Genomic DNA, 25,623 nt, shown 5'->3' on the forward strand with positions numbered 1-25,623 from the left:
AAATCTATTCTTCACCTCCACTGCATATTCCTGAGGAATATTCGTGAGCTCATATCTAGCTGATCTGTGGGTCTTCCCTAATCTCTTTAGTCTGATCCTAAATTGTGCAAGAAGAAGTTCATGGTCTGAACTACAGTCAGCTCCAGGCCTAGTTTTTACCGACTGTACAGATGTCCGCCACCTTTGGCTGCAAAGGATGTAATCAATCTGATTTCGGTGTTGTCCATCTGGTGAAGTCCATGTGTAAAGCCGTCTCTTAGGTTGTTGGAAGAGAGTGTTTGTTATGCAGAGTGAATTGTCTTGGCAAAATTCTATCAGCCTATGTCCTGCTTCGTTTTGTTCTCCCAGGCCATACTTACCTGTAATTCGAGGTGTCATTTGACTGCCCACCTTAGCATTCCAGTCTCCTGTGATGAAAATAACATCTCTTTTAGGCGTGTTGTCCAGTAGGTGCTGCAGATCCTCATAGAACTGCTCTACTTCAGCTTCTTCAGCATTTGTGGTTGGGGCGTATATTTGGATCACTGTGATGTTAGATGGCTTGCCCTGAATTCGAATTGAGATCATTCTGTCGTTTTTGGGGTTGTATCCAAGCACTGCTTTAGCCACTTGACTATTAATTATGAAGGCTACTCCATTTCTTCTGTGGTCCTCTTGTCCACAGTAGTAGATCTGGTGGTCATTTGATGTGAAGTGGCCCATTCCAGTCCATTTCAGTTCACTGACGCCCAGAATGTCTATCTTTAATCTTGACATCTCACCAATAACTACATCCAATTTGCCCTGGCTCATAGATCTTACATTCCAGGTTCCAATGGTGTGTTGATCCTTAGAACATCGGATTCGCCGTTCACCACCAGCACCGTCGGCCGCTAACCGTCCTTTCGGCTTTGAGCTAGCTGTGTCATCACGACTGGGGCTAGTTGAGCTCATCCTCTGTTCCTCCCCAGTAGCATTTTGACCATCTTCCGACCTGGGGGTCTCATCTTCCGATGGTATACCGACATATCTCTGGTTGTACTGATCCATTTAGTTTTCACGGCAAGAATACTGGGGTGGGTTGCCATTACCTTCCCCAGGGATCGCATTTAGTCTGACCTCTCTGTCATGACCTTCCCGTCTTGGGTGGCCCTTCACGGTTTAGCTCATGGCATCATTGAGGTGCTCAAGCTCCAGCACCACGACAAGGTAACGATCCTTTGCGGAGGATGGTGAGCAGGAGGGGGCCTCTATCCAGGGGGGAAAACACATGCGTAGTACTGAGGAGTTAGGCAGCCATTCAAAGAGACACAGAACAGACCTGCCTTGACTTTTGGGGTTTATCTGTCTGGGTTTTCCCATGCTTCTTTAATTTGTTAGGATTTTCTGTCTAATGTAGCAGTAATAAAACACTAGAGACCTATTCCTTGTCTCAGCGTGGTTCCTGACTGTTAGGACACCATGTGGTTGTTAAGCAAATCATGTGGTTCCTGTTTCATTTTGCTTGCCAGAAGCTGGCTGGGAAGGTTGAAAATGGCAATCACATAACCATGGAATGCTGCAACGGTCATAAATGTGAACTGGTTGTCTGGTGCCCAAGTTGTGGTCATGTGACTCTGGGGATGCTGTGACAGTTGTAAGTGTGAGGACCGGTCACAAGTTGGTTTTTTCAGCACCATCGTAAGTCTGAACCATCACTAAACAAATGGTTGTTAAGTGAGGACTACCTGTAGTTCATTCAGCCTTTCAGGATGTATCTTGGGGCGTCTTAAATATTGTTTCTTTTGACTGGTGCTGAGTATAAAGTGTGAAATTCCCTTCATTTAATCAGAAATCATATTGACAAAGCTGTAGAGTGATAGCAAGGCAATTGGACGAGTACTTTTTCAAGCATGCTACCTACAGGTATTTGCTACGTTGTTGGGTGCTCCTCATCCTCCTAAATGTAAGCTGCAATTTACCTTTGGAGGGAGGGTAGCTCAAGCAAAAGAAGCAAATTCCACAAGTGCCTAGCACTCTGCATCTTTCTTGAGGTGGAAACTTTTGATTACTTCCTTAACTAGTTCTTTCCCTTGCACTGTCTTGCAAATGAAACCACCAAAGTCCAGGATTAAATTATTGGGCAGCTAATACCAATTACAGAAAATAAATGAAGCTTGGAGCCAGGTCATCATTACCCTAGCGTATTCTCAGCAAAGCCATTATAATGAAGGGGGTTGCATTGCCCCTTGTGAACAGCTGAATTCTTGGCTTCAGTGGGAGGTGAAGCATGTGAAGCATTTAGCAAGAGTTAAGCCTGCTTGAAACTGGGGCATATGACAAAGGTAGTGAATGACTTGGCCTACACAGCCCCACTTAGTTTTCATTCTAGTAGTTCTCCCAGTGTTCTTGGCAGATTCATCTTTTCTTCTTCAGTTTGCTCACTGCTTGCTTAACCCTGTTCCCCAAAGAAAGAGTGAATGTATTCAGGGGTTCATAGCAACTTGGCTAATAAAAAGTGCTGAAAGACAGCCTCTTCTTCACTGCCTCTCTTGTGGAAATTGTTGTTAGATTTGCTAGTGTGACTTTCATCCTCTTTGTCTTTCAGAACGGAGAATGTGTGGACCTGAAGGAAGGCCATGCTGAAAACAGTGGAAAGGCTAAAGTGCAAGTGTGCAGACCCCAAGGTGAGTTAATTAAGTGAACATGCCCACTATCTTTTTTCCTTTCTAGTATCCTTGAGAAAGATGCACTGTTTTGGAAACAATTATCTGCTCATTATATTATGATCTAATTAAGTCTGCCAGTTAAAAAATAAAGCTAGCTACATATATGTCTACAGATCAGTTACCCCCTCCTCTTACTATATGGCTTGAAACATCAGTCAGTAGTGTCTTTTTTCCTGAACAGCACAACACCGTTTTCAATTTTTACACTATTGGTTTATTCCATTTATATCTAGCAATGAAGTTCTGAATGTCTTATATACGGCTACTCACAAACAGGTAATTATTCTGCCTTTTCAGATGCAGAATCTATCTTTAATTCAGATGTGTGTTTCAGAAACCATTTCTTAATCATACAGTAATGCATATCTGCATATTGGCAGGCTAACTTTTACAAACTATTTTTATCAAGCTTCAGTCTAGTAGAGGAATTTATTCCACCAGTTCTAAGCTAGCTGGTCTTAGATATGATTGGCCAAGCTCACCCAATTACTGTATGAGTGAGGTGAAACTTTGAGCCCATATCTTCTCAGTCCATTGTTTGACACTGTACTGGCCCTCCTTTAGAAGGTGCACTTGTTTTGATAAATCTGATCTCATGATGAATAAATAGAACGTTGATCCACAGCATGAAGCATCAGAACTCTATGTGGCCTTATTTAGAAATTATTGCTGAATTGTAATATTTAATATGATGAAAGGTGAAAGTTGTTAAATAACGTGGAGAGTAATTAAAATGACTGCACTGCATAATTTTACTTTGAATTCATTTTTAATTTAAATTGAAGCTAATTTTTATCAAGATTCCACCCAGTTTTAAAAATCTTGAATCTTTTTTTTTTAATGCAACCTCCAACTTGTCACTTAAGCACTACATATAGTTCTGGATCTGAAAGCCATTGCTCCCTCTTGATGTTAAGAAATAGAATATACGAGCTTTGTACTTGAGGACTAGAGATGTACATCAATGCATTATTTTTCTTGTATATGGACGCAATTGGATATAATCTGTACTGCATGTTCGTATAAGTATATTGTATGTATGTTTGCTTTTATTAAAAAATCCCAGTAGTGCTAAGTATCAGGGAGAAGAAAACAGTTATCATATTAGTTATTTACTTGAGCAAAAATAGTTCAGTAAAAGGAAGGAATTTTCTAGAATTACTAGTGAAACTAATTTTTGATATCTGAATTTACAGCATGAGTTGACTTTTGTGGATTAGGGTGTTGATTTTAATATATATTGACAAAACTACATTACAGATATAATTTACTGATTAGAACTAATTGTAAAGATTTAAAATATCAGGAATTATTTATTAGTCTCCAACTTTTTAAAATTAAAGTGCCTAAAATTTTAAATGTATTTCACATAGGTTGAAAATCTAATTATTTGGTCCTTTTTCTAGGAGAATTGTAAGCTCATATTTTGTAGAAGAAGGCTATAGAACTGGATAGCAATACTTGTCTACCTGATAGATGCTAATTTAAAGCTCCTCCCCCCCCCCCCCGGTTATATTTTGAGGATAGAAGTATTCTGTCCCACATACTTGTGGCTTACATGTATGTCTGCTGAACTTGATCTTCTGCTCATTATTGTTCAGCCATATGGCAGGCTGGCATTTGCCTGAACCAACATTTCCTAAGCACAATTTCCATAGAGTCTCTTGACTAAGGTTTATTGAAAAGAACGGGATGATGTTATAAGAATTCTGCCCACTGAACTATTTCCCATTTAAAAATCAGTATACAGTATTCTAATGTACTACATTAGGGCAGACGCTTGTTTATCTTCTTTTGAACTGCCTTTCTGTGAACCAGTGATGTGGCTGGTCTCTTCACCAATAACCCAGGACCTTGAAGATGGCTGTTTACCCAATGGTCTCCTGCATCTTTATCAGTCTGAGAGTTGACCTTTACACTGCCTAGATATTTTTGAGAGTTATATATTTGAAATATAGAAAACAAGAAGAGACAGAGTCAAAAGTGAATGGTTGCTGAATGAATGTGGATTGAATTACAAAACTGAGTGACCATTATGAAAAAGTGCTTTGAGGTGGTTTGGTCACATAGAGAGAATGAATGAGGATCAAATTGCAGAACTAATATTTGATGGAAGAATGAATGGGTCAAGAGAAAGGGGAAGACTGAGAAAGTAATGGTTGGATAGAATTGATTAGATTTCCAAAAAGAGAGGTGAGAAGTTTAAATAACAGTATACAATGTATGAATTGATATATGGGTATGATGGACACAACGATAGTTTGCAAGGACAGAAAGATACAGAGAGGTATAGTGAATGGTGTAAACTAGATGTAATTAGATTTTCTTTTATCTCTTGCCTTTAATTACCTTTGCTCACTACAACTTACTTCTTTTTCAGTTCTGTTCCCCAGAATGGAATTGTATGAAGGGTATGCATGTATATTTGTAAACCCCAGTATTCTTCAGAAAAGATTCAGAAGAACTACCAGCCTGCAGTATTTTGTGTAGTTCTGTCATGCCTTTTTTTTTAGTTGCAATCCTGCATCAGTATTTTGTGGACCTATACAGTAATATGTATCAAAGAGTTCATTTACAATAGAAATGTATATTTTTCCATTCACAAAAACATCCCATTGAATTCTGGAGGAATTGTGTACAGAGAAAATTTAAGCCTTAAGAATTCTTTTCTTAGTCTCCTGGACCAAAATGTATATTTTCAAGCTATTTCGTAGCATTTGTTCTATACTCAGAGTGTTCTTGAAAAGAAGCCGTCCTTGTTATGAGTGCCAGAACAGGAGCTGAGTTGTGCAATTTCTGTAGTCTGCCTTCTTTCAGTATTATGAAATGGACTTTTGGCTCAGTAAAGTCAACTTGAGAAATGTTGTCATTGAGGTCAAGAGAATGGTAATTGTGTAATACAATATCATGGACTGTGGTAAAAGATTTATGAGTCATACAATTGAATTATGTTGAGCATCTGTATAGAATTAATAAATACAACTTACTGTATGTATTGCTGGTATTAGACCTGCCAACTGATTCAAAGTTATTTTTCCCCCCATCAGTAAAAAGCAAGGCAGTTAATCTCTGACATCCATACTTTGTTAATGAACTCATTATATTAAGGTGGGAGATATTTATGGAATATTAACTAACAAGATAGTACAATTGTTAACAGTAGGTGGAAACTGCACAAATTCATTGGCTTTTAAAATATCTATCGCCAAGCTTTTTGCTAAAAAGGACATATCAGAAATAATGGATTGTATTTCAAGAACATAATTTACTGCAAAAAATCAATAAAAAATCCCATTACTTATTTTTATAAATAACATAAAGTAGAAGTGCCTCAAGAGAGAAAAATCACACAACCCTTGAAAAGATTCTGGACCGCCTTCAGTTTCAAAATGACAAATTCTTCCTTCTTTGAATCTTGGTCTGGTGAACAAATTTCACCGCCAGTCCTATGTTCTGCATTCTCATCCTTCTTCTGCACTAGACCTGGTTTTGGTTTTCTGTTCAGAAATACTTTCAAATATTGCAGTGATTAACACATAGGACTCCTGAATTACATCTTTAGTGTAGTCCAGTAAAACAACCAAATGCATGGGATATCACCATACTATTTCCTGCAGGTATGTTTTGGAAATGCACATATTAAAAGCAATGGCTTCTTCACCAAATATAGAAAATAATATAATCTGAAAATAATTTCAACCATTACCATTTTACATTAAGTATGCCCATCTTAGGTGATGCCTTGACCAACCTTAATAAAGTCCAGTCTTAATGAAGATATATTTTAATTTTAATTGATAAGAAAATATATAGCATGTTGCATTAAAATGTACTCTTAACGTACGCTCAGTAATATTCCATTTTGGGTCTGTCCGCACTTGGTTAGTGCCCAGTGTTGTCATACTGAGAACAGTATTACATTTCAGCATGTTGCTACTGTTTTTTTCCCCCAGACTTTTCATTCTTCTTCCTTGGGAATTTAATTTTTTTCATTTTACTTAATTTAGGAAATCATTAATTTACTATTATTATTATTATTATTATTATCCCACCTATCTATCTATCTACCTACCTACCTACCTATCTCAAGGTGGTGAACTTACCTAATATTCCTGCCTCCTATTTTCACCACCACAACAACCCTGTCAGGTGGGGCGGGCTGAGAGACACTGGTCCAAAGGCACCCAGCCAGCTTTCATGCTGAAGGCAGGCCCAGAACTCACAGTCTCCTGCTGGTTAGGCCAGCACCTTCACCACTACACAAAGCTGGCTCTCCGTGTACTATGTACTCCATGTGCACTTGTTGCCTGGAAACTCAGGCACCCCAAGTTTGGTGTGGAGCTGATAAAAACTTGGCCCCTGAGTTTGGGAGAGAGACTAACTTTGCAAAGTGGCATTTTGCCTACTTGAAAACACAAACCACACAGCGATGCAGGCAAAAGCAAAAGCATTTATTAAGGGCGGGGGGGTCAAGTCCTTTTATAGGGTATAGAGACAAATGATACACGCATTTGGTGTATGTGATACGTCATAAAGCAAGTAATCAGACAATAAAATACATTGATTGCATGTGAGAATTGAACAACAGAAATCATTGATAACATTCCACAAGTGGCAAATTTATGGGTTATGTCACTCCCATTTGGGTTTGTATCATCTTAAAACTTGCAAGTGTATTCAAGGACTTTCAGAATATGCTCTTGATTGTTTAGTTGCTGAAAGGGCTGCTTTTTGCACGTAAAAGAAAGAAAGGGTTTTGGGTAAGAGGAAAATATGGTTTCTTGAACTTGAAAAGAAGGCATGAATGCCGTGCTTAAATGTTAGTATCACCTTTATTAAAAAGCTACTAATGAAGCTAAAAATTCCAGGTAACACTATGATAAAGCCATACTTTAAATAATGTTAAATAAGACAAGATGATTCTTACTTAGGAGCATTTATTAATTTATTACAATACATTTGTTTTTATATTTGCTCAGTTCACATATAAATAGGAAGAGAGCCTTCTCTGCTGTGCCCCTCCCCCCCGTGGAACACTCTTCCCCCAGAGGTGAGGCAGGCCCCCACTCTCCCAGCCTTCCAGAAAGGGTGAAGACCTGGCTGTGCCATCTCTTATGGGGTATGAGGAGGGGTAGCACCCTGAAGGTGCTCCCATGAATTATTGTTTATTCGTTTAGTCGCTTCCGACTCTTCGTGACTTCATGGACCAGCCCACGCCAGAACTTCCTGTCGGTCGTCAACACCCCCAGCCCCCCCAGGGACGAGTCCGTCACCTCTAGAATATCATCCATCCACCTTGCCCTTGGTCGGCCCCTCTTCCTTTTGCCCTCCACTCTCCCTAGCATCAGCATCTTCTCCAGGGTGTCCTGTCTTCTCATGAATTACATGAATTAAAATTAAGAACTTTTAATACCTCCGCCTTGGATTTTATATATATATTTATATTTACATTTAAGAATACTGCTTTTAACCTGTATTTATTTTTGTTTTATTGTAAACTGCCCAGAGTTATTGTTTGAGTGAGATGGGCATTGATGAAATTGGAAATATAAATAATAAATATAAGCTGCCTTTCTTCCATGGATTTCAGCATACCATACATGGTTTTCCTCTTCCCTGTATTTTATCATCCAGCCATACTAATTTCTACCAGCCGAATTCACTGCAGTGATTAGTAACTCGATCTCCCTACTTCTAGTCTTGTGCTCTCAGCAATGAACGTATTTATGCTCTTACCGCCTTCTACACGCTTACTCATTTTGAATTTGTAGGCTCCTAAGACTTTTCGTATTTAGAAGAGGAGAGGAAAGGTGCAAATAATTCATGGTCCCTTCTTATTGATATATGGTAGGACAAACAAACAAACAAAAGAACACAACCTGGGCAATAGTAACGGTAGGTAAATTATCATATGTTTTTTCAGAGATTATCGTCTGTGTGTGCAAACTGGGAAAGCTTGATGGAGGATTTAAAGAGTAGGCGGCTGCTACCGGAAAGAGGTTTGTATAGAAAACAGCAAAACAGTGTTCTCATGTACATCCCATAAATTTAAATAGTGCAAGACCACCAAACTGCTCCGTTGTGAATTTCTCCAAAATTCTCTTCTCCTTTGAAAGAATGTCTAAATCAAATTCTCTTTCACAAAATTGAATGAGGACTTGAAGGAAGAATGTGGCAGAATTTCTCTGCTTCATCTTAGGTTGGATACAGTCTGACTGCACTTGCCAAAGACACTCTGATTATGTTTTAAAGACTTCTGTCCTGTATAAATAGCTTTGGGGTTCACTTTGAAAAAAAATTACATAGTTTATGTAAATATGAATATAACCCTAAGACCTCAACTATGATAGATTTTAGCAATCTGCCACCTCTTGTTTCATTCTGGTACAGTTATAATGTTCTTTTTGTAATTCGCTGCTACGAGCTTGAAGGAATCTTTTCTGGCAAGTGTTAATTGTCTTGGAAGAGCAGTTTAGACAGAAACAAACTGCTTCAGTGTCTGCTATTTTATCTTTGACTTCTGTAATCTGGCTCTGAAAATGCTCCAGTCCTTTTGTTCTTGTTGCAGTTTCCCCACTTGTGTTACAAGATTTGATTAATCCAAATGCTGAAGTCCCACAAGCCTGGTAGCTATTTTTAGCATTATAATTGTGCAAAGGGTTGGTGAAGATTTATGGTTTCTTCTAATAAAATGCTAGCCTCCTTTTTGTGTATTGGACTTGGATGGATTCCAGCAACTGCATCTGAAATGCCTCATCTTTAATAGATGCCATGTCTGAAATAGACTTTTGGTTCTTTAATTAAAACTTCCGTGGCTCGGAGGATCTTGAATGAAAATATGTACTAGCTGGTCTTGATCAAGGGAACAGCTGCTCCCAGACCTACCCTGAATAGTCCTTCAAACCTTTGGAACAGATTTGGGATACGATAGAGAGAACAGGAGGGATCTGCTGTACTGATGGATGCTCTTCTCCTGACAGCATAATGACACTGAATATGACCCCATATTAATGCACAAGGGACAGAACATATCCAGCTTAAATTGAGGATTAACTGATGCACCTTTTAAAATAACATCTGTATTTATTGTTGATGGATTGAAATGTTATGTTAAATCGTCTTTCCGAGCCTCAGATAACGCAGTATTAAATACTGTGGTGGGAATGGGGAACCTTGGGCTGTGAAATGTATCTCTCAAACCTGCTGGTGCTTACAGTGCTCCAAGTGTCTTCTCTGCTTTGCCTACCTCGTATCTTCTGTTTTTAAGAGAGATGAGGGATGAATAAGGCCAGTATTGGCTTTGTGAAGACTAGTATGGGGATTTTGAAGCTGAGCTAATGATTACACTGTTCCTAGCTGGTTGTTCCTGCCAATGGAGGTCTTTCCTCTTGGCATGTGGAATCTGGAAGCCTGGAGGTGAAAAGCTGGCAGGAAATTCAGTGCAGGCAGTACCCTGATGCCAACCAGTCTACTGGTGGGAATGAATCAGGTGAATGAATTGGATTTAGTTCCTCATCCTGCATTGCATAAAAAAGAAGTTTTGGGGGGCTACAAAAGATGGATCAAGCTGCCAATCTTGGAAGTGGCTTACTTCAGAAGTGAGAGAAACAGGCTTAAATGTGTTTATGTTAATAACGTTTTGATCTCTCCACATACAAAATGCCTTCATGAATATTTGAATACATATATAAAAGGAACAATTTTTCACAGTCTCTGTCTCCTTAATCCACAGAATGCCACATTTTTGTTAGCACTGTGAAGAGCTAAGTCACTTTCCCTAATTATCCTTTTAAAGAGGTGTCGATATTGTTACCTTCATGTTTCTTTACAAAGGAAGGCGAGCCCTCAAAACTACTTGTCTGCTTCACTTTGCACTATTTTTAGTCTCCAGCAATATCCTTGCCCAAATGGTGATTCATTTATGCAAACAGATAATTATGAGGAAAACACCACTTTTGACAAGCTGAATAAGACTGTCAGGACCTTCTTTCCCTTGGGCAGCCCCACTTTATGTTTCCAGTGCTAGATTGCATTTGACATTTAATTTAAAAGTCCTTGGTATCCACTCATAAAACTTTACAATGATAATAGAGATAAAGCAACTGAGAGCTGCTTATGACACAGCCTTTATTCTTCTAGGTGTCCCTGTACTTCAGAATTTGCCGAAGTGTCTTATTTGCATTAAAAAAACCCTCTTAACCTTGAAATAAGGAGTTAGGGAACAGATCCAGAATGATTTAATAATAGAACTCATTATTTGTATCTCAGAAATAACACTCTAATCCACCTGCCTCAAATCCTGGGGTGTGGTGCGTATGCACACACATATACAGCAAATGGAAAAACAAGAGTGTCTCAGCAAGAGGCTGTGTTCTGAATATTCAAGTCATCAAACCAGGAGTCTAATGCAGAAAACATTAGTATGGACCTGTAAGTAGCCCAACTGTTTTTCTATTCTGCAGGTCTTCATAGATGGCACTCCCCATGACCTTGTCAAATAATGAAAGGTAAAGGAAGTCATATGGGAAAATACCTAGGACATCTCATGCTATGAAAGCAAACTTGGTTGTGGCTGTATTCTAAACATACAGAAAACATTACTCCGGATTTCATGGATCTTTCTCAGAATTTCCCAAATGATCCTGTAGTTCCCTATAAATGCAATCATGAGATTAGGTCATTCTGAAAATAAAAAGAGCTTGATTTATTAACCCTTGAAGTCAAGCATTCTTTTTGTCATGGTCATTAGAAAATACTAAAAAAATATGCAAAAGGGCCTTTTGCTTCCTTATGTCAACCTTAGCTGCCCCATTCTTCAGTGATTCTTCTTAAAGTAAAGCTGACTTCCCTGACTGACTTCTGCAGTTGTGGATATTGGATCTGAAGACAGCTATTACTGTCACAATTGGGCTGACACTGGGCACAATTTATGAAGCTGACCTGGTTGTATCTTCCACATAGTATAATGGATTTATCTGGAAGCATCTCTCATGCACCAGAGGAATATATCTATTAAATAAAATGATTTGTTTTTGACTTTTTATCTTGGGAAGAAAGCTTACTTTGAAGCCTAACTGGAAAACTCTAATGTCTATTTCTGTCTTAAGACCAAATGAATAGTTCTAGAGAAGTTGGATGACTACTGGAGGTAGACCATCTTCTTTTTTTTAAAGGCCTTTAATTAAACTCTTGTTGTATATTAATCATAATTACATCTCTAAGTTATATTTCTGTTGAAGTACCATCAAACAGTAAATGGACAACACACTAATGAGCTACAGAGCAGTTGTCAAAGGCTTCATTCATAATGGAACAAAATTGCTCTATTAAACAGACGGGCTGGTGAATGAATAATATGGAATTCTTTGAATTGATTCATGAGTAGCAAGCCTAGTTTTAACTGGAACAGTGGCTTGGTTGTATTTTAAGGGATTGGTTTGTGGTAGATTCCCTTTCCCTTAATGATGTTTGCTTTTCTAGTGGTAAACAAAATGTGGGTGAATATGTGAGAGTGACTGTGTTGCATATCAGTGGTTGCACTAAGAAAACGCTACATTAAAAACTAATAATGCAAATCAGCCTTGCAAATCATTATCAGCCTTGGAAAGTTTTATTGAGTTTTTTTGCAATAAAAGGAAATTCATAATTTTTTTTAGGATGGAAGATGCATGGAAAGTAAGGGCAGCTTTCTTGGTCACTGAATGATGCTAAGTATGCAGAGAATAAGGAGCAAGCAGTTCATAGGTTCCTGTGTGGACAAGCAGCACACAGGAAGAAATGGCATCATACTTTTTATTCAGAGAGCTCCCACATGGACAGCTCACAGGGCATTGGGAGATTATTCTCTCCCCCCTTTGACCTATTTTTAATTGCTTTGTATCTTTTCAGTTTAGGTTTTTTTGGTAGAGCTAAAAATGAATAAAGAAGCCTTAGGAAAATTTCTGCACTCTTTACTCCCCTACCTCCCAGAAAAAAAGCTGTGAATTTGGCATTGGTATTGTACAATAAATACATATATGGAAATATTTTAGAATTAAGCTATCAGAGTCACAAGATTTGCCAGAGAAACTCATCATTTCAAACTATCCAAAGATCATAATGGAGCCAAGAGGGAGATTACGAGAAAGTTAGTGCTATTTTGATCGACTATATTTAAAGATCATCTACAATAATGGTCCCAGGACAACTCACTGTGGTAGGTTTCAGTGAATTGACAAATCTATGCTGTATAACGTTTCCTTTGACTACTTGCATAATTCTGTTTATAGGATAAAAATAAGATTCAAGAGCTAGAAAGTTGTTCTTTCGTTCCCAGTCTTAGAACACAGGTTGTCTCCCTTGGATAAGGTAGATTTCTATAATGAATCGTCCCTGAAGAATGAAGATTTGTATCCGTTACTGCTATTAGTAGGCATTCCTATGTGGAGCTTGTTCAGTAATAGTTACCAGCCTGCTTTTAGGCATAATTAAATGTGTTTTCAAAAGCCCTTTCTGGTCTGCAGCCCTCATACCTTAAGGACTAGCCTTTATTATATGGTGTATTTAGCAGCTGAGGCCAGTCCTTATGGCTTGGTACCAGTGATTAGAAGGGGGCTGTTGTAGCAGGCTTCAGAACCTGAATTTCTTGAAAATTTGTCTCTTTAGTGGAGTTTGTAGCAGGAGTAGGAAAGCTGTGGCCTTTCAAATGCCTTATTCAACTGCAACACCCAGACACACTCACTGTTGGCCATGCTGGCTGGATCTATTGGAAGGTATAGTTGAACAGCTTCTGTAGGATCAGAAGCTCCTCATTGCCAAAACAGAATTACAAGGGTAGATTTTCTGTTTTTCTTAAGTACGGAGTTGGTGTTAGGTTCTCTTCTACATAGCTTGTGGATTTTTTAAAGAAGTTGTGTCATTTTCATTTGCTAAATTGCTTTGAACAGCTTTGAAAAAAGCAGTAATTAACCAGCTCGAATAAATACATAGACCCTTTCATATGGATATTGAAAATATGCGTTCGCCTTGATTTATCTTCCAAAATTTGCCATTGAAATTGCATCAGCACTTCCTTCTAAAGATTAAATAATGGCTGTGTTGCTTTACACCTTGCAGGGTATCTGGCTAATAGGATGAATGCCTCTGAAGCAAGCAGGCTGTTTCAGCATTCTGTTTTTGCAGCTTCCTGTTGTTGACCCATGCAAATTATTTTCCTTCCAGGGAATGCCTCATGAGCAATTTGCCAGAGAACTTCAAAATAATACCATTTCTTTAAAAACATAACAAAACACCTTTTTGTCTCCATCCAGCAGTGCTAATTGAAGAGAGCAGGCAGCTTGTGCTCCTTTCTGATAATAACCTCACTAATAAAAATCCAGTGATTATCTGTAGGCATTTTTCAAACAAGAATGGTTCTTTCATCAGTGCTTCTAGCTTTTAAGTTTGTGTGTGTATGTGTGTATACTACTTTGCCTCCAGTTAAACCGATCCATTCAAAATCTGCTTGGTTGCTTTGCAAGCTGTCCCCCTTTCTTGATGTATTTTCAATGCTGAAAATTGTGTCCATCTGTGATCTGCAACATCAGTCTTTATAGATGACACACTGCCAGTTCATATCCCCATACTGTGCTGCAGAATTCATAGAACCACATGAAACAGAACTGGAGAGGCTGTTTTGGCTGATCCTGAGGAAGAAGCATAATTTCAAACATGGTATTAAGGTTGAGGATTGCCCACAGACTTTCCTGGTACAAAATACTTAAACAAATACTTAACTTCTGGGTCGCAGTCCTAAAAAATCAGCATCCTTTGGATATGTGTTCCAGCCTTTTCTGCCTTGCAAAACCAGCTAAGGTACACACTATCCCGGGAGGTATTCTCTTACTTGGGAGTAAATCCCACTGAACTCAGGAATTAACTTCTGATTAGACTGCTTAGTGTAAACTTCCTTATGTTTTTGTGTGTGTCATGCATATATGCTCTATGCTATTCATATCCATAACAAGACCAAAGTGTTAGAAGTGTAGAATGGGGGTGGTGGTGGTGAGGACAGAAACAGAAAAACTCCTACCTGAATATGAAACTGCAAAAAAGTTGCCTCTTTTTCTAAAAAAGCTGGCTTATGAATCTGTGTTTTGGTTAATGTTGATATTGTTTGATAATGTTAACGTTAACATTGATACTGTTTGTTTATTTATTACTGGTGTTTTTAAGCCACTCTACTCCAAAGCTTTTCCAAGCAGCCATAATAATTGTTGCCATAATAAATGCAGAACTCTTGTTTTCTAATGTGGAACTCATTCTGTCTTCTTGTCCTGTTCAGACTATGAGATGACCAGGCAGAATAAATTATTTATTTACAACAACTATTTACAGCAGTAAAAGTCTTTAGAATAGATTAGGCAGAGCAGTTCAATCAAGACCACCCAGGCAAGGCTGCAGGTGCAGATCGTGGCAAAACAGCGATGCAGAACTCAGCCACTTCTCTCAAGGAAGCTGCAAGACTCAGTGAGGCTAGAGCGCGTGGCAAGGAGGAGACTTGAGGCACAAGTCTCTGAACGGGCGTGGAGGCTAGACTAGGCTGGTCTGCATAGGCTAGGCAAGGCGGGACTGGAGCATTAAGGCAAGGCTTGGATCTGGAGACAAGGCTGGACGGGGCTGGAGCATCAAGGCAAAGTGTGGAACTGGAAGCAAGGCTGGACTTTGCTGGAGCATCACGAGGCTTGAGACTGGAGGCAGGACTGGACTGGACTGGACTGGAACGACAAGACAAGGCTCGAATCTGGAGGCAAGGCTGAATCGGGCTGGAACAGTGAGACGAGGCTTGGAGCTGGATGCAAGGCTGTGTTTGGCTGGAACGGCAAGAACAGACTTGACTGGAGCAACATGTGCAGGAAGCAGGTCTGTGACGGCCGAAGGAGCTGGCTCTGATTCCACAACGGCTATAGGCAAGCCTTCTGACTCCGTGAGGACTCTTCCTCAGGTGCTGTGAGCTCAAAGGATCGGTTGTCCCTGGCAGCTTGCTCTTGGCGCATGTGCCTTTTTAAGCAATCCTTTTCACGCCGTTTCTCCTTTGCAGCCAATCAGACTGCCTTCTGATTTGCTTGCTTCTCTGCTCTCTCGAGCACTGATTGGAGGATTCAAACCTCCCTCTGAAGTTTGTCCAATCAGCGCCTCTGATTTCTCCCACGCTGCTGAATCACTCCTGTTTTCTATTTCTACAATTTCTTCCTGATAAGTTTTATTTTCCCCTTCTGGCTCAAGATAAGTTTCGTTTTCAGAGTCAGGATCAGACTCAAACCTCACACTTCTCAAGATACTTTGATTTTTAAGAGTTACATGTATAAATTACCTTTATTCAGTTTCAGTAATGGACTAAATTCTTTATGCAGCAGTAACAAGCTAGTTTATGATGTTATTCAAAGTAAATTGAACAAGAATTCTTTTCATTTAGTCTTCTCTGATCTATATCCATTTCAGATACTGGCTCATCAAAATTGCTATTATCCTATTTTGACTTAAGCCAATCCTCCAGATATATTGAGATTGCACATCTCAGTTCCCGGCCAACATAAATCTGATTTATAGAGTCAGTGTGGTAGGTTCTTAAATTAGGGAGTATGAATACTTCTCCCCTCACACCTGGCCTGTGGTTTGCAAGAGATAGTCTCATTGTGTGCAAACTTGCATTCCCCTTCTACGGTCTTGCAAAGCTTTAGAGAAGTGAATAACCCTTTCTGGTTGCATTTAATTGCAAGCCACATTGCTGTGTTTCTAGTGCTTGGTACTGTGTCAATTTCTAGTACTAATGCTACCACATAATACATGTATTAACACTTTCCTTTTTTTCCCTTTATGCTAGTCATTGTACATTATTTAGCTTAATTTAGGCTCAAACTCTTGAGTTGATAGTTTCCAGTTCACTTCTTATATGGGCCATGAGTTTATTGGGGTGGCCTTGGGCCACTTTTTTTACTTTCATATTCTCTACTTCCTCCTATTAATGCCTTGGTGGCCTACTTTGAGTAATTTAGCATTTCTGAAATGTGAATTACTGGAAGCTCTTACAATAGAGTGATAAATATGAACTATTATTAATAAAGTAATGATAAAATAAAGTCACTCTTGAATATTTATTTATTTATTCATTCATTCATTCTTCAAACTTGTATTACCATCCATCTCCCCCAAGAAAGGGGGACTCTGGGCGGTTTACAATAAAAGTAGACTGAGTAGAACTCAGTCCTCAGTGATTTTACAGAACAGTGCATATTTTCTTTACAGTGGAACAGAATATGTATTTTGCAACAAATTTAGCTTGCTGCCTTAGAATTTTCTAGTGGTTTCCAGTCTGCATACTAGTCAGATCTGACCGTTCTTACCTTTTGTGAGATGAGCCAAGGCCTACCAGGTATTTCCACCTGCCAAGGAACAATTATTATTATTTTTTTAGATATTAGCTCTCAAATATAATTTGACAGCAATTCCCTGAAATTGCTCTATTCTTTTATACCTCAGGTGGCTCAGGGAGACATGAAGCTAAGCATCCAGAAAGAGTTTAACAACATTTGGCGCCTGGTTTCTGAAGAAGAACAGTGGACCCTCCACTTGCTGAATCTGCAAGAAGCATTGGCTTCTATTCATACAACAGAAGTGCTTGCTGAAATTGATGCCTACATGGAAGAATTGATGACTGAGATAGCAGAGCTCACAAGACAGCTAAACACCTTTAATGAGCTAATCCTGCTCAAGCCTGAGGTAAATAAATAACTCCCCCCAAAACCCCCCATCACCATGCAAAGCAGTTAACAGCAGATGGCTATAAAACTTTATGATGAATGCTGAAGTTAGCCTCTTTATTGCTTGTCAGCATTTAAAAGTGGCCACAAATCCATTAAACTTCCTAGGGGATATGCAAAGTTTTAAGTCATAACCCATTATAAATTGGATGTGGTTATGCTGATATCCAGTAGACTTAGGTGGTTAGAAAGGGCACAGAGCCAGCTGCTTCCATTCCACTTAACGAGAGGTTGTAGTGCTTTATGGTAACTCTGGACTTATGAAGAAAATAATGACATTTTTGTACCCTGTAAATAATGTCCTTTCAAGAGCAATACCTATTTTTTAAAGAAACCATTAAAGATGTAGCTTGCTCGTTTGCTCTAGAATGAATCTATGTCACCCTCCCCAGTTTAGGTGACCTCCATATCTGTGAAGTTCAAGTCTCAGAATTGTCCAGCCAGCATGGCACTTTCTGAGAAGTTGGAAGTTGCAGTCTTGCAGGGGATGTCCAAGTTGAGGAAAGCTGGTCTCGGTTGTTGTTACTTCTGGATTGCTACAAATTTTATCCTCTTTGGAACTGCCATAGGGGAGACAGAAGGAATACATAGGCATGACTTGAAAGTTCCAGGGAACAAAACTGGAACTGAAACTATAAGATTCTATTTACTACAGAGATAGCTGGAGTTTACATGGTATTTAAAGATAAAAGGAAGGCAATACCTGCAAAAGCATAAGAAGTAGAAATAGTATTTTCCTGGGCTAATATTCCCCATAAAACAAATGTTGTTCCAAGACTCCTTCATCCTAAGCCATTTCAAAATGGAATCTTTAACAGGCAATAGGGTCTTATGGATAGGATAATGTATTCTTCCCAGAATGGCATCAGGAAATTAAAGGGAATAATTTCTTTCTGTAGAGTACTTGTTTGTGAAACATTGCTTTAGAATTATACATTGATCAAGTTTATGTAATAAAACTTAAAAAGTCCAGCTTTTTGCTTTTCTAGGTTATTTTCAAAATATGTTTGATAGCATTCATGCATTTATGAAGTACTTGGTATAGTACAGAAAGTGGTAGGGCAATCAATGCGCAGTTGGCTATGGTGGAGTTGAATGTAAAATCTTTATTGGATGATAATAGAGTGCAAAAAATTCTGCCTCTGATGTCTAGCCTGATACTCCTGGCAAGCATACAGGTAGGGTATGAAAGCAAGACAATTACCAAAGGCTTGGTCTGTAGTATGAAATGCCATGGCTAGGAGCAGTTAATGGACCAGCTGTCAGTATCTGAGCTATCTATCCCTTTTCATCTCTGAAAAGGGGGCCATCACCTAATCAAGAGATAAAACAGCAAAGCCCAGCCATGATGATATCCTTTTCTTTTGTCTCTCCTGTGCTGATTCATCATTTTAATTAGGTTTCAGTTTTTTGAGACAGATGCAAACATTCTTATGTATTTCCTTCATATCAACAATCTTGTCAGTCTTCACCGTGTTTCCTGTTTCCTTTCCTTTCTCCTAAGTGAAAATGTTTGAATATTTTGCAAAATTTTTTTTCAGACAGTTTATTGTAATATTTCCCCTTTCCAACACTTTCTAGTTCTGTTTTGAAATGAGGCAATCAGAATTATGTATGGCACTCACAGCATGGTTCCGCAACTGGAACAGCCTTACTATCTTACTTTCCTTCCTTGTCCAGTAATGCTGTTAACAGAATTTCCTTTTTTCACTGCCTTCCCACACACAGTGGGCACTTTAAGCTGTGTCTTCTTTCCTGAATAGTCTTGATCAAACAGTATATGCAGAGTAAGGATTTTTGCCCCCCTTGTTCTCTTTGCATTTACACTGAATCTCATTTAATACAGTATGGAATACCCTTTTTTCTCTAAATAACCATGGTGCTTTGAAGATGAGTAGGAGTATGGGGGATCAGATAGAATGCCTCCTTGGTATTTAGTTTTTCATGTAACCCTACAGTTCGTACAAAACATTTAATTTGATAGTATTGTATTCAAAGTCCTGAGGGATTTAGCAATACGTGCATGTTAGTGCTATATCCTCGGCACTGCTATCAAGCTGAGGATAGGTTCCATGCGTTTTGAAGAATTGGTGTGTATCCTATCTAGAAGCGGTTTTCTTGTTATTGCTGACTTGTATTGCTCAGTCTCTCTTTAAGTAGAAAAGTTTGCATATGACTGTAACTTTTTTTTTTTTGCCTCCCTGATGTCTCTGAGTATTGCAAGGATATCTCAGGGTTCCAGTTAAGATAAACAAATATATTCCCAGTGCAATGCTATTTTAAGTTGGTATTTTCACCCACTTGATTTAGTGAATGAGTTTGTTCTTCAGTTTTGTAATTAATTGGACTTAGCCTTTTTCATTTTCAGCAAAGGACCGTTACCTTGTCGTGGTGCTGGAGCTTGAGCACCTCACTGATGCCATGAGCTAAACCGTGAAGGGCCACCCAAGACGGGAAGGTCATGACAGAGAGGTCAGACTAAATGCGATCCCTGGGGAAGGTAATGGCAACCCACCCCAGTATTCTTGCCGTGAAAACTCAATGGATCAGTACAACCAGAGATATGTCGGTATACCATCGGAAGATGAGACCCCCAGGTCGGAAGATGGTCAAAATGCTACTGGGGAGGAACAGAGGATGAGTTCAACTAGCCCCAGACGTGATGACGCAGCTAGCTCAAAGCCGAAAGGACAGCTAGCGGCCGACGGTGCTGGTGGTGAACGGCGAATCCGATGTTCTAAGGATCAACACGCCATTGGAACCTGGAATGTCAGATCTATGAGCCAGGGCAAATTGGATGTGGTTATTGGTGAGATGTCAAGATTGAAGATAGACATTTTGGGCATCAGTGAAATGAAATGGACTGGAATGGGCCACTTCACATCAAATGACCACCAGATCTACTACTGTGGACAAGAGGACTACAGAAGAAATGGAGTAGCCTTCCTAATTAATAGTAAAGTGGCTAAAGCAGTGCTTGGATACAATCCAAAAAACGATAGAATGATCTCAATTCAAATTCAGGGCAAGCCATCTAACATCACAGTGATTCAAATATATGCCCCAACCACAGATGCTGAAGAAGCTGAAGTAGAGCAGTTCTATGAGGATCTGCAGCACCTACTGGACAACATGCCTAAAAGAGATGTTATTTTCATAACGGGAGACTGGAATGCTAAGGTGGGCAGTCAAATGACACCTGGAATTACAGGTAAGCATGGCCTGGGAGAACAAAATGAAGCAGGACATAGGCTAATAGAATTTTGCCAAGACAACTCACTCTGCATAACAAACACTCTCTTCCAACAACCTAAGAGACGGCTTTATACACGGACTTCACCAGATGGACAACACCGAAATCAGATTGACTGCATCCTTTGCAGCCAAAGGTGGTGGACATCTATACAATCGGTAAAAACAAGATCCGGAGCTGACTAGTTCAGATCACGAACTTCTTATTGCACAATTTAGGATCAGATTAAAGAAATTAGGGAAGACCCACAGATCAGCTAGATATGAGCTCACTAATATTCCTAAGGAATATGCAGTGGAGGTGAAGAATAAATTTAAGGGACTGGACTTAGAGAAAACCAAGAAGGCAAAATGGCTCTCTGCTGGGACACTAGAAGTAGCCCAAGAAAGAAGGAAAGCAGAAAGCAACAGCGTTAGGGGGAGATATGCCCAATTAAATGCAAAATTCCAGAGGTTAGCCAGAAAAGAAAAGAAATTATTTTTAAACAAGCAATGCGTGGAAGTGGAAGAAGACAATAGAATAGAAAGGACAAGAGACCTCTTCCAGAAAATTAGAAACATCGGAGGTAAATTCCAGGCAAAAATGGGTATGATCAAAAACAAAGATGGCAAGGACCTAACAGAAGAAGAAGAGATCAAGAAGAGGTGGCAAGAATATACAGAAGATCTGTACAGGAAGGATAACAATATTGGGGATAGCTTTGACAATGTGGTCAGTGAGTTAGAGCCAGACATCCTGAAGGGTGAGGTTGAATGGGCCTTAAGAAGCATTGCTAATAACAAGAGAGCAGGAGACGATGGTATCCCAGCTGAATTGTTCAAAATCTTGTGAGATGATGCTGTAAAGGTATACATGCTATATGCCAGCAAATTTGGAAAACACAAGAATGGCCATCAGATTGGAAAAAATCAACTTATATCCCCATACCAAAAAAGGGAAACACTAAAGTATGTTCAAACTATCGAACAGTGGCACTTATTTCACATGCCAGTAAGGTAATGCTGAAGATCCTGCAAGGTAGACTTCAGCAATCCATGGAGCGAGAATTGCCAGATGTACAAGCTGGGTTTAGAAAAGGCAGAGGAACTAAGGACCAAATTGCCAATATCCGCTGGATAATGGAAAAAGCCAGGGAGTTTCAGAAAAACATCTATTTTTGTTTTATTGACTATTCTAAAGCCTTTGACTGTGTGGACCATAATGAATTGTGGCAAGTTCTTAGTGGTATGGGGATACCAACTTATTTTGTCTGCCTCCTGAGGAATCTGTATAACGACCAAGTAGCAACGGTAAGAACAGACCACGGAACAATGGACTGGTTTAAGATTGGGAAAGGAGTACGGCAGGGCTGTATACTCTCACCCTACCTATTCAACTGGTACGCAGAACACATCATGCGACGTGCTGGGCTTGAGGAATCCAAGGCTGGAGTTAAAATCGCTGGAAGAAACATTAACAATCTCAGATATGCACATGATACTATGCTTTTGAACTGTGGTGTTGGAGGAAAATTCTTCTTGGACTGCAAGAAGATCAAACCAGTCCATACTCCAGGAAATAAAGCCAGACTGCTCACTTGAGGGAATGATATTAAAGGCAAAACTGAAATACCTTGGCCACATAATGAGAAGACAGGACACCCTGGAGAAGATGCTGATGCTAGGGAAAGTGGAAGGCAAAAGGAAGAGGGGCAGACTAAGGGCAAGATGGATAGATAATATTCTAGAGGTGACGGACTCGTCCCTGGGGACCTGGGGGTGTTGACGACTGACAGAAAGCGTGGGCTGGTCCATGAAGTCACGAAGAGTCAGAAGTGACTGAATGAATAAACAACAACCAGCATTTTTCATATGTATATCACTTCCCCAAATAACTTCCCTGGTTTTTCTCATAATAGCTGTACAACGATAGTTGTTTTCTCACAATTCAACTATTTTTTTAAAATAATCTTCTATATTTATATCCCCATTCTGGGTCAAGCTATGTAATCTCTCACCTTGACTTGGTAGCTTCTAGTATATGTAAAGGCATTTATACATAGCACTGGGTATACTTTTCATTCCTTCCCAGGTGTTGGTAGCATATGTAGAGCTTCTGCAATGATTCCCTTTAATTAGCTTTAATCTAGTTTTCATTGCTGAGTTTAATTGCGAAGTTATAAGTTGCTCATATATTGCTTTAACATGCATGATATTCTGCAGAGGAACAACAGAGGGCAAGTCTATGGATTTAAATGCTTTCACCTCAGTTGTTGTCTTTAGTCTGGTATGCTCTTAATGACTATATTGTAACTCCCATTATGTATAACCACTGACCATGTTGGATGGGATTAATAAGAACTAGTCAAACACCCTGGGAGAGGCAGCATGGTACAGTGATTAAGATTCTGGTCTAGTAACAGGAAAACCTAGGTTCTAGTCTTCCCTTTGGGTGCCAGCTGGATGACCTTGGGCTAGCCATTTTCCCTCAGCATCAGGCTTTGCATCAGGCCAGCTGAAAAACAAAACCCCTTACTGCAACTTATGTGTTGATAGGTTTTGCTGTAAGAATGAGTGGGCTCTGCAACCAAGTGGAACAAATGCTAAGAACAATAACAACTGTTGAAAACCCTGGAAGTTCAGTCTTTCTCTCCCTACGTTGAAAATCTGGTTGGTTTACAGGGTAAACCTTGAGAATGAATAGACTGACATGAGATGCTGTCCAGTTTATGCTGCCTTTCCCCTGATTCAGTGTTTCTCAACCTTGGCAACTTTAAGATGTGTGGACTTCAATTCCCAGAATTCCCCAGCCAGCATGAAGTCCACACATCTTAAAGTTGCCAAAATTGAGAAACACTGCCCTTGTTCAAAAAACTGCACTTTTTTGCCATGTGAGTGCTTTATAAACTGGTTTCTTTTCTGCCCTCTCTAAGGTTATGCAGAAGCAGCAAAGGGCTTATCCCCCATGAAGTAAGAACTATTCTTTATATAGATGAAAATAAGAAGGCTTCAATAATTCCTCCTTGTCTCAGTTTTTGATGTTATCAGAATGTGGGACCAACCCAGGTTTTTCTACCTGTTTGGTAGTGTGTCCAATTTCAGTCCCTTTCTTTTTCCCTACAAAACTTAACAACTCTCATACATAGTTTAGACTACTGAATGACAATGTTGTGATAGAAATGGTTGTCTTACTTCCAGGTAAAAGTGCTAATGATTACTAATCAATTCACTCAAATTAACTCCAGCCAGCGTCAGCAAAAATGGAACTCTATCTGTTGTTTTATTGGCTAATACATTTCCAAGATGCCACGGCTCCAAAGATGTAAAAGAACCCCACAAAGCAAATGCTGTGAACGCTCTAAATAATGTGTACAAAATGTCCTGTTTTGTTTCCACATTGAAGCAAAACTATGGAACGCAGAGTACTTCGATGCTGGCTCCAGATACACAGCCCTATCAAGCTCAGAATGTTTTGATACCAGTTTGCTTTTTTTTTGGAGATTGGGTTACTGCCGGATTCATAGGAATGTATTTGTGCTGTTGGGTGGGTTCATTTCTTCTGCTTTAACATTCTTAATTTGGTGTTAATTTGCCAACTCTTGACTGCACCTTCCTTGATTCAGAGGTCTGTCTATACACTATTCTTCCTGCAATTAACTCCTTTGCTTTCCACAATAAGCACCTGCCATTTTCCTGATATATTTATTTTAAGCTGCTATACACATTGCAAATCTTTCTACTATCTACAGAATAATATAAGGTAAAGGTACCCATTATACTAGCTACAACGGATAAAAAAAATAAATTCTTGCTCTGAGGATCTTTTGTATTACTTTTTCTTTCATTTTAATATATGCCTTGTATACCTTCAAGAAAGATAAGATGAAAGCATGACAAAACATAGTTGCTTTCTAAAACTTGTACCCATGACATAGAAAATAGAATAAAACAGTCTTGCATTGAAATCAGAACTATTTTGCTTGTTTGTTCAAATCAAATTCTCTATTACAGGTCAGCGACCCAGCAAACGAACTTCTTGGTTTCCAGCACAGGTTGAGTCTTTTTGATTTTAGTTTTGGAAATGGGCTGTTTAGGAGGCTTTGTTATGTGGATGGTCACAAAAAACTTCTCTGTAGTGCTTTGGTATCCTTGATTCACTTTCTGTTATGTGGCTTCTTTCCATATTTAGAAAGAACATGGTCATTTGTTATGACGGTTTTCTTCTTAGTTCCTTTGATTTAAATCTTAAATACACCTTTCCTGCTTGTTCTGACCAATATCCTGACACCATTGTCTCTCACAGTAATAAAGCCATGTGGATCAGTAGTATTCAAAGAAAGATAGTGGCCCAATCTGAAAATATATTGACCATGCAGTGCTTACACTAACATGTTGAACCAAGCTATTCTGTTCTATAGTTATACTTCAAAAATATTAATTTTAGGGATTAAGAACATAATATCAGAGAAATAATATTTGTTCTTGCGTTCTTACTAGTTTCTAGAGGAAAACAGCAATGCTGTTGCTTTCGTACCTGGCTAGAAAGGTTTCCTGAGTCACTGAGCTAAATAACTTATTCAGGTGGCTAATATTGGAAGCAGATAACTGCAGTGGGTGGAGAGAAATGACTTGTGCTGTGTCACAGATTGGATACAGTTCTTCGGATCTACATTTGCGGTTGTAATGTGAGCTATTTTACTGAAAGCAAATCAGTTAATTTCCCATAGAGATTCAGGACTAATTAATTACGACCAATTAATTGCCTGTCCAGTTCTTGCTAAATCCTTACACTTAAGATTTACAATTTAATTAACTATCCACATTCTTTGCCTTGTTAATGTTGTTCTTTTGCTGTCCCCCAAATCTAAAAAGGAGAAAAACGGTAATTTTTTCTGTCCCAGATTATGTTTCTATTATTATTATCTGTT

General features: G+C 39.1%; 1 protein-coding gene across 1 annotated transcript in view; it reads left to right on the forward strand.

Moving 5' to 3' along the window:
* The window catches only part of TRIM44 (tripartite motif containing 44), a 44,735-nt gene that overhangs the window by 15,614 nt on the left and 3,498 nt on the right, over positions 1-25,623 (forward strand). Inside the window, 2 exon segments of the mRNA XM_063318058.1 lie at positions 2,591-2,645; positions 17,184-17,423. Of these exon segments, the coding sequence (XP_063174128.1) occupies positions 2,591-2,645; positions 17,184-17,423 (295 nt within the window).

This window comes from Candoia aspera, chromosome 1, assembly GCF_035149785.1.
Source record: "Candoia aspera isolate rCanAsp1 chromosome 1, rCanAsp1.hap2, whole genome shotgun sequence".
In the NCBI taxonomy this organism is placed as follows: domain Eukaryota; kingdom Metazoa; phylum Chordata; class Lepidosauria; order Squamata; family Boidae; genus Candoia; species Candoia aspera.